The sequence below is a fragment of the Natrix helvetica genome (genome assembly GCF_964273705.1).
Source record: "Natrix helvetica genome assembly, chromosome: 1".
NCBI classification, from domain to species: Eukaryota; Metazoa; Chordata; class Lepidosauria; order Squamata; family Natricidae; genus Natrix; species Natrix helvetica.
In genome coordinates, this window is record NC_138548.1 from 168,243,308 (window position 1) to 168,254,106 (window position 10,799).

Here is a 10,799-nt window from a genome sequence, read left to right on the forward strand (position 1 = left end):
CCATGTTATTAGTTTATCAATATCCCAGAACCATCCTGTAATGAGGGTTGCATGAAATCTTACAGTAGCATTTTTTAAAGATGTAATAAGCAATTTCCTTAAAAGACTGACACCAATATTTTAAAAGAGAGAAATATCCACATGTAACCTATCTTTTATTTATTAAAGGTGACTCTTAAGATATTTATTTTGAGATGATTTCCTGTCTCAAGTTGCTGGGTTTCATAATATACAGGTAGTGACTCAAACCAGAGGCATCTACAATATGTAGATTTTTGATTGGATGAATTACTTAAATGTATAATTTCTTTAGGAGACAAGACATTTAAGAAAGTTTTGAGAAGAATATGGTGGAAAAATGTGTCTACCCACAACCCATTCATGCTACATGCCTCTCCCCATTATGTTCTATGGAAGAGGGTAGACATTCCAGCTGACCCCCTCCTCCCCATTCCACCAGCATGGAGACTTATGGATATTGATTTAGGCATCGCTTGTACTTTAATTAGGATATCCTAACAAATTATATGCTTATTTTCCTTTCATCTTAAAAACAGGTCATTTAAAAAAAAAAACATGATAAATTGCAGCACTTTGACTGGTCAACTAGTCTACCTTCTCTCCATTCTTCAAAACTATATTTGGCAGTATATTAAACCATAGAATTGAACAATAAATAATGCCCAAATATGTGACTAGAAAGCAAATTGAAGCTCAGGCACCATCCTTACCAGTTACTTTCAATGTAGCTGTGCTGCTCACACTCCCATACTTGTTGGATGCCTTGCAGGTGTATTCACCACAGTCCACAACTTGAGGTCTTGGGATTTGAAGAGTTGATGTGTAATTAGCTGTATAAACGGTGTACTTGTCACTATCATAGATTTCCCGTCCTGCTCTGTACCATTGAAATCGTACGTCTGGTGCCATTTCAATCTCACAAGTAAACTTAGCAAGGTGATTCACAGCAACCTCTTGGGATTCTAACCTTCTTCTCAGTATGGGTGCAACTAAAATTGAAAGCAAAGGAAAAAAAAGTTGTTATCACCAACATGTATATGAATAACAACAAAATGGTATCATGCCAAATCTCTATTTAATACAGTGACTGGAACAGGATGGGTGATTTCTGTCTGTGCACAATTCAAGTAAAATTGACTGTAGAAGTAAATGATGTTTAGAAATGGAAACAAAAACAACTACCAGTTATTGTGGCAATATCCGCTGAAGTGCATTGTGGAGCTTTGTAAGGTACTACGTTTTCTGCTTACTACAATAAGACAAGCAAGCGAAGAATGTGATAGACAGAATTGCATCAGATAGTGGAGAAACAGTGGAGAAGCAAGTTGAAATAGTGAAAAAACATTCACAACACCCAGTGGAAAATCTATATTTATTTACTGATAAGTGAGCCCCACAGTTTTCAGTGGAACCTCCTCTGAGTATGTGCTCCCTTATTGTAACCGTGAAAAGAGTGAATAATTTCTCTGTAGATATTGGGATGAAATTTTAAGACATGTACTCTTTTAAAAAAAAGTAATTACATATTATAATTATGAATTACAAATGAATTTATTTCTGGAAGAAATTATAATAATTAATGTACTGTAATCATATTACCAAAAATGAAAAATACAGTACAATAATTTCAAAGACTAAAGTAGGTACTAGCATATATGAGGAACTAGAGAGTGAAAGTGCAGGCACATAAAGGAAAAAACAAAAGGGTGAATTTTGTGATTAGTTTGTGGTACCCTACGGAGGTCTGTTTTGGATATCAATATAAGGACTGTGTATGTATTCTACTCAGTTAGAAAATCAGTGAAGGAAAATAATATCTCATCCTCATATTCCAACCTCTTTTTACAACTGTGAGTGTTGCTGTTGTTGTAGTTTTTCCATTTTCATTCAGAGCCTCACAGGTGTATTTTCCTTGGTGTACTTCCTTGAATGTTTGGTTGATTATGAGTGTGTAAGTGTCATGTTCTTGCAAACACTTGAACTCACTGCCTGAAAATATCAGATTAGTCTCAAAATACCAATTCACCACTTCAGCATTTGCTATTTTGGAAGTAAATTTCACTCTGTCACCTTCCTCAACAACAGTGTCCAACAAACTTAGGTTTATGATGGGACTTCTATTTTTTTCTTCATTAGCTTCAAATAATTGAGTGTCCTTGTCATGTTCCTCAAAATGTTCTTCTATTCTTTCTCTCACTTTTGGAGAGAAAGTTGGTTTTTCATCTGAGGAAGGCACTGATGAACTCTTTGAATCTTTAATTTGCTCCTTTAGAGCAAGAATTTTGACTTCTTGGACAGGCACAGGTTGCTCCAGCTGTATTTTGGATTCAACACTAATTCTGGCATGTTGTGGCTCAAGGTAACCAGTGAGATCCCCAACTGTTTGCTGTTGAATGGGAATATCAGTTACAATACCTAAGTGCATTTCTCTGAAAGGTAAAGAAATAACAAGCAACTTACAGCTTTTAGTTTCAGATATAACTTTGGGTTCATCTGCCATTAGAATGTGTTTTTCTTCATAAACAACAGGCTGAAATGGAGCTTGCAATTCATTTCTTATGGTAACCTTATGAGAATATATTCCATCAAGGGGAAGACTTATTTCTGCACTATTTGAACTTTCTTTGGTAACAAGGCAGACGAACAGGGTATGTTTAGGTTCTCTGACTATTTCTACAGTTTTAAATTTAATCTTTTCTATATCATTGAAAGTGTCAAAATAAAATGAAAGGTGTTCATTTACGAGAGCTGTTTTTAAGATGCATCTTACTGGCGGTTTCATATCTAGGCTGCAACACACTGGAGTTTCTTGTGCAAGTTGACTTTCTTTAGAAAGAGTTTGGCTTTCCAGAGTTTGGGGCACTCCCATCACTATTCTTGATTCTTTGTGAACTGTCGTATGTTGACTTTCTGGGCTTGTGAGTTGGCATAGGTGTTCTTCCTTGAAAGGCTGTTTTTCTTCTAGTATTAATGGGAGCCTGACTGACTGTCCTTCTTGGATTCGTGCTGCAAAATCTTGCTCTGTGGCTTCTAACAGATTGGCATTCTCGATAGGAACACTACATTCTTCAACACACACAGTTTCCAAAATTAGTTTGGGCTCAGAGGCTACCCCACAGTTCTTGCCTTCAGCATCCTTAAATGGCTTAATGTGGCCTGCAGCTAAGACCCTCGGTTCAGTGATACCTGAAGCCTGCATAACCACCTGAAAGTCATCCTTCTTCAGGGCTGCTTTCTTCTCTGTGTCCATTTGAGGAAGAATTTGCTCTTTGGGAAGTAGCCATTCTTCTGCCACAACAGTCAAACACTTCTGAAGCTGAGGCTCTGATGTAGCCAAAGATTTTTCTCCAGCAATCCCATCCTGAATGGCTCCCAGTGTATCGGCAGAGATTGGACTCTGTTCCTCCCAAGTTGTGGTACACTTAATCATGGTTTCTGCTTTCTGTACCGCAGCTTGACATTCAGGTTTTGGTAAAGTCAAAATGTCTTCCTTAGACAACACTTGCTCGGTATCGTTGATCTGGAGATGCAAAACAGAAACAGGCTCTTTGACAAGCTGCAGGCTAACAACTTCCTCCAGGGGAGAAAGAAGCTTAGCTTCTTCACTGGTTGTGGGAAGCTGCTCTTCTGTTATTAAGCTGTAAAGCAGACTTTTGCTTTTGGTAGACACCACGTCATCTTCTGGTGGTACCTCAGTACTAAAACACTCTTCTTTAGGAAGGGTTGCTTGTTCAGACCCAATGGGCAAATGCAATGGCTTTCTACTTTCTTTCCGTACCTCTGTTAGGATTGTGCCTTCTAACTCAGGAATTGTTTTGGTGAGCTCATGGGATAGTGTCTGTTTTTCTTCTGCCATGAGGTTTGCTTTCGTAAGGTTGTCATGCTTCAGGGAGCCTTTTTGCAGCTCTTCCATAGTTGCTTCAAAAGTCTTTTCTTTGGAGAATATCTCTTCAGAGACAATCAGAGAGACCTGCATTGCCTTTATTGACTCTTGGGTTGGTTGAATCTTCTCAGGTGTGCCCATGTTATGAATGGTTACTGTAAGAGCTTCATTGATCTCATGTTGCTGGGTTGCTATAATGGACTGGAAACTCTGTTCTTCCTGCACTAGTACCCCTTTCTCTGACTTATGTACACAGACTGCTAAAGAGCTTTCCTTGGACAATTTTTGGATGGTCTCCGTTCTAGAAATATACCCCTCTTGCTTAGATTCTTGGGCTGAGATAGCTTCTCCAGCTTTTGGAGCTGAGAATATGAGAGATTCATCCAAGCGTATTCCATATTTCTCCTCAGTAAGAGTAGATTTTCTCTTCATGGCTTTCTGGTCTACATATGGAAGTTCATCAGGGACATCTTGGGCGATAATAAGTTCAGCGCTACTTGTGGCTTCACCTAAGATATTGCTTGCTTTACAAATGTATAATCCTCCATCTTCCCTCTCACAGTTATTCACCGTCAGAGACCCAGAGCCATCTGGATTATGGATAATGGTATAATGTACACCTGAGAAAATTTGGTCATTTCCCTTAAACCAGTGAATTATAGGAGCTGGCTCTCCAGTTATATTATATTCAAACACAGCTGGAGCACCTTGCACAAAATGAGCAGGATTTAGTTTTCTAACAAAATGCGGAGACTGAGGGCCTCCTATCATCTCTGTGGAAACTGCTCTAATTATCTCTGATTCTGCGCTACCTCCTTTAGGGTTTACTTTCAGATAAGCACTACAAGCTGTCTTGCCATAAACATTACTAGCAATACAAGTATATTCTCCCTCATGTTCGAAGTTTGCAGAAAGAATAATGAGGCTGTAGCTTTCCTCATCAAAGACAAATTTATAATCTGCAGATGATGTTATTTTAATATTATTGAAAAACCATTGTATCTGAGGTTTTGGACGGCCAGTAACAGTAACAGAAAGTTTAGCTAGGTCTCCTACACTGACTTCAACATTGGACACATGCTTGAGGAAACTTGGAATATTCCTCTTCTCCTCTTTCCTGTCTAAACTGTTGGAATAAATTGATTTTTCAGGCCCGAGTTCTTGTGTTGTATTTTTATCGTATAACTGTAGGTCACTTTTGAAACTCTTGATGCTTTCTTCCTCAGCAGACACAGTAACAGAGCTAGAAATCTCTGTATAGGAAAAAATTATTTAAATTTTACTAAACTGTTTTCCTGAAAAATTATTCCTAGTAATTATAAAACAATTGCTATGGCAATACTTCAGAAAATGTGACACAGTGATAATACGGCAAGACAACACAAACATTCATTTTTTTAAGAATATTGCATTCAATATATAGGTAAGATTCCAATTTTGTTATATCATTGACAGCCAATTATTAACTATGCCATAAATACAAGATAACAGAGTCAATAAAGATTTAGAAGGTGAAGGGATTTATTTGCTTTCGTTAACCAAATTGATTACTTATACAGGTAGCCCTCACTTATCAACTACAATTGGGGCTGTCAGTTCTGTCACTAAGTGATGCACTCATTAAGTGAAACATCCCAGGACCATGCTGGACTTAAAGTACTCCTGCTGTGATTATTAAGCAAATCACCTGTAGTTGTTAAGTGAGACACCATGTGACTGGGTCTTGCAATTTTATTGCCAACTTCTACATTGACTCTTTGTGTTGTAAGCCAATTGTGAAGTATGCAAATGATGGTCACGTGATGCTGTCATAAGCACCGGCTGCCAGCAAAGCATCTGAATATTAATCATATGACTGTGGGGACATAAGTATGAGATTTGAAAACAATTTTCACCAATTTCCCCCCTCTCCATGAATCAATCCTATGTCCTGGGAAAGTTGCTCTAAATACTTCTCAAGAACACTATCAGGCAGCCTAGAGATACAAGAGGAAGAAGAAAGCTATTGCTGGATTAACGGCTATTTGAAGAAGAGAAAGTCCTAAATAAAACCATATTGTGGGACGAATATTAACTAAAATATTGTTCAATTCTTATATTGAACCTTATACTTCAACTTGTAATAATCTTTTTTCTTGCAAATGTACTTATAGATCTAAGGATACTGGAAACGTAAACAGCCTTTGAATTACTTTAGTAAGGTACACATTGTGATCAGAGGTGGGTTGCTAATTTTTTTACTACTGGTTTGGGCGCGCTCCTGCTTGTGCATGCAATGCTTCTGCGCATGCGCAGAAGCGTCCGGGGTGGTGGGTGGAGCCTCCTGCTGCCGCTACTACCGGTTTGCCCAATCCAGGCCGAACCGGTAGCAGCCCACCTCTGATTGTGATCTGCATTGGCAGTTTGAATCTCACCAGGCTCAAGGTTGACTCAGCCTTCCATCCTTCCGAGGTGGGTAAAATGAGGACCCAGATTGTTTGGGGCCGTAGGCTGACTCTGTAAACCGCTTAGAGAGGGCTGTGTAACGGTATATAAGCCTAAGTGCTATTGCTATTTCACTTTTTTATGTAATTTGGAATAATTATAATTCAATAATAAGCTAACAACACAGGTAGGTTGAGAGACAGTCTGGTGTAGTAGCTAAGTGATTTATTAGAAACGGGTAGACTGTGAGTTCTAGTCCTCCCTTAGGCATGAAAGCCAGGTGAGTGACTTTGGGTCAATTCCTCTTTCTCAGGCCCATCCACCTCATAGGGATCTTGTTATGAGGAAAATAAGAGGTGGGACTATTATGCAAGCTATCTTGAATTGTGTAAAATAAAGCATTAATAATGCTAATAATAATGTTGTAGATCTCTAGTAGAAAGGCACATCCATTCAGGAAAACACCACTATTTCATTTTTGTCTAGATGGATTTGAGCTGACCAAGTTTTCCTTGGAAGGATAAGAGTAAATTATTCTTAAAGAGCCGTTGTGGCATAGTGGTTAGAATGCAGTATTGCAGGCTAATTCTGCTGACTGCCATCAGTTCAATTATCACCGGCTCAAGGTTGACTCGGTTTTCCATCCTTCCGAGGTTGGTAAAATGAGGACCCAGATTGTTGGGGACAATAGGATGACTCTGTAAACTATTTAGAGAGTGCTATAAAAGACTGTGGAGCAGTTTATCCATCTAAGTGCTATGGCTATTCTATTCCCCTCCCCAATGCTTAAACACCTCTTTTGGATCTCACCACAAACATTCTTTTTTTAAATCAACTTGCATTTGCGCCAGACTGATTAGTCTTCCTGCTTTCCCTCCTGAATCATTCACCTTTTTTCTTTAGACAGCTGATTCTAGTCATCTAGAAATAACACTGACGTTATTGACATACTTTTAAACAAAGAATTTGTAAAGTAATATTTTGAGTGTGTGTCTGTGTGCGTTTTGATTTGATAGCTGCAAAGATTTGCAACATTCTACCCTTTGTTCAACTCAATAAATCATGCCTTATTTCTAGTTTGACGTCTGTGGGCAAATGGGTGTCCCATCTTTAAGTTTAAAAGGACTGAAAAGGATTGACATCCACATACCCATCACATGGCCTAAAACCTGAATTAAAAGGGGGGGGGGAATCAAAGCATGCTCAGTGATGACAAGAACAAGTGTGTTGTGTTCTATACTTTTATTAAAACAATATATACACTGGCATTTCAAGGTAACATAGATCATGGACAAATGAAATATGTTTTAATGGCTTTACTAAAGTACCCTGTGAAGAAAGCAAAAAAGAAAACCCCCAAAAGACATTGGATTTGACACTGAAAAAGTATGTAGCTTAAATGAAAGTTTGAGGGAAAGCACCCCTTTGTTTGACCGGGTGTGTTGGCTTGATTTCACAGCAGCCATTATTTCAGCTTTGCACTGTGGTTTTCCTGGTCAGTTACCCACAAACCATAATTTTAATTTTAAACTGGGATCAGAGAATGGCAGGACATCTCAGCTATCAAGAAGGGCCTGAGTAGCAGATTTTGGAGAGTTAATTCTCTCTCCCCTTGTAAAGGGTGTTCTTCTCGGAGTCAGGAGAAGAAATAGGCAAAGCATGAATCTATCCAGACCTTGCAGGGTAAAGAGTTTTCTACCTGTTCATAGCCTACCGTCTTCCTAACAGAACAAACACACAGACATTATGGCTGCACATTTTTATCCCTTGGGAAGATTAGGGCTATAAATGCAAGATCATATTCTGCAGCAATATCATAGGCTGAAAATCAGAAGTCAGTTTTTTCCCCCCAAGAGGAATTATTTATGTTCTTTGATGTTAGACAGCAAAATACGTGCAATGTATATTTTTTGATATTCAGGGACATTGGCACTTCAACTGAATAAGGGGAATGGCAGTGAACACTAATTCCTCTGTAATTTCTGCCCAGCTCAATGTTGGATCAGGTAGATTTATTTCTCTCATACCACTTCATTTAATCTACGTGTTTTTATGTTTTATTAATTATTTAATTGTTCTGCTATCAGATCATCATGCATATTATTTAAATGCTATTGGCATGTTGTTAATATTATTAACCAATTATCATTTATATCAAGGTTTGTTAAAATATCCTGTATATCTATTTGGATAGTTCAAATTAGCAAAACAAAATCAAACCAAAGAACATTCTTATCTTAAATTTAAATCTTAAATTTAATATATATAGGTGCACAATATTAAAATACTGTAACTGAATTTTGTTTAAGCATAAATTTTAATCAATAAGATTAGATATTACAAATAAATGGGAAGTAGTATAAAATTAACATTAGCATTGGCCACCTTCGTCTTTCCTTGATCTATCTCAAGCAATCTGACTTTAAAAAGAAAAGAAGGAAATGATACACATACACAAACAAACAAACAAACTAACACTCGTACAAATATTCTATCCTTCTTTCCAAAAACCAACTTTTTCAAATTAGTTGGGTCCAACTTTAGTTACTTATTTATGTTCTGTGAATATCCATTTTTAAGTTAATTGTGAGTTTTGTATCTCCCATGATTGTGTGAGGAGAAATTATTAATAAATTTTGGAACATATGTCTAGTTTATACATTACATTTCATACTTAAGTTTGATTAAATTGGGCTCCTCTAGCAGTTAGCTCCCAGAAGTATTTTCAGTACAGTATTTCAATTCAAAACTTCAGAAGTTGGTTTAAATATTCTGTGTTTATAACGGATGGTATTTTGAAAAAAAATTTCAACTATATTTTCTTGAATAGTTATGAGAATTATTTTATATTTTTACTGCAATGGAGCCTCCTATTTAGATTATGTACTGCCTAAAGCAGGGGTGTCCAAACTTGGGAACTTTAAGACTTGTGGACTTCAACTCCCAGAATTCCCCAGCTGGCTGGGGAATTCTGGGAGTTGAAGTCCACAAGTCTTAAAATTCCCAAGTTTGGACACCCCTGGCCTAAAGCCAAAAATATTGTCCCTTGACTAAGCACAAGGCATATAGAAATAAGAACACACCCATACATAAATGAGTATTTAAATGCACTACTTTGAGTATAAATTATCTTGCTACTTTTAAATATCAATGTTGGAAATAAATGATGAGCAACTATAACTGTCAGGAATAGTCATTTAATTTTTAAAGCAATTGTTTTGCCATTACTATACCTGGCATATTCTTTTTTCCATTTCTAGCTTATTTTCTCTGAAGTGCTAAAATGTTGTTCAAACAGTTAACATGCTTTTCATGTTAATGCCTATACTAATTCTTGACATTTTTCTTTTTAATATAGTAAACATGCAAGTATATGCATGTAGATTAAGAAATAAATCTCACAGCATGCAATAGAGCTTACTCCTATATGAGTGAGTACAAGATTGGATCTTAATATGCAACCATGTACACATTTAATCAAAATCAGCTCAATGGATTTCAACAGAATTTATCCTCAGGGAAGTATATAAATGATTGTAGCCCAAGACTGTGAATCTATTTAATTGGGAATATGTTTTATTGAACATATGACTTAACTACAGTATGTTATCTTGAAAACATGACTTATGTACCTATGATTAGACTATAAATCCTATGCAACCTTACTTGGGAATAAATCTCATTGCCTCCACTGATTCTGAGATTATGTTATTCTTTTGAAGTATAGAGAGGAAAGTATAAGAACTATTCATGTACTGAAAAGCTGAATGCATACATTTCATTACTGGTTTTTAAATTTATTCTTGGTTTAGCTATATAGAGATATTTTCTTTATAAATTATTGGCCTTGCTGGGGATTTAATCTTATTTTATCTATCTTGGACAGCTAGTTTTTCCTAGGTAAATTTAGAATAAAACTATTTTATTCACATTAAGGTATTGATGTGGTTCATCAAGCGTTCCTCTAGATTCCAGATTCTTCTCAACTGGTAAAAGAGAAATAAATCCTGATATTTTATACAGTCTCTAGTATGACAAAACTTTAAACATAACTAGTTTGGTCTCTATTATCTTTGATCGGGGTATTTTGACTGGCATGCTAATTTTGGTTTGTATTGGAATGAGAACAATAAAAGTCTCAGTTCAGTGAAAATTTTGTCAGAAGAAAAACTGCATAAATATTCAGAACATGATCAGGAAAAAAAACATTACTGATACAACACTGTGAGGGTGAAATTGTTGCTCTGAGTTCTTTCATAGAACTCTAGTGAAAATTTAGTGTTGATTATAGAGTACAATTTAACGTCAACCAGTCACTACTGAAAAGAGCATCAAAGATTCCAAAACCCTCTTCACAAAAATGCAAATTAGCTTTTAATGACATATTTACACGTATCTAAGATGGTATACAAAAGTAGGTGACAATGTCAATGATATAATCATGAGGTTGCATGAGCTGTTGGCAACAGTA

General features: G+C 36.6%; 1 protein-coding gene across 1 annotated transcript in view; it reads right to left on the reverse strand.

The window, feature by feature from the left end:
• TTN (titin) overlaps window positions 1–10,799 on the reverse strand; it is a 311,080-nt gene that overhangs the window by 227,901 nt on the left and 72,380 nt on the right. Inside the window, exons 47-49 of the mRNA XM_081956298.1 lie at window positions 5,647–5,759; window positions 1,858–5,157; window positions 732–1,010 (exon numbers count right to left, since the gene is read on the reverse strand). Coding sequence (XP_081812424.1) covers window positions 732–1,010; window positions 1,858–5,157; window positions 5,647–5,759 — 3,692 coding nt within the window. The remainder of the gene's footprint in view (window positions 1–731; window positions 1,011–1,857; window positions 5,158–5,646; window positions 5,760–10,799) is intronic.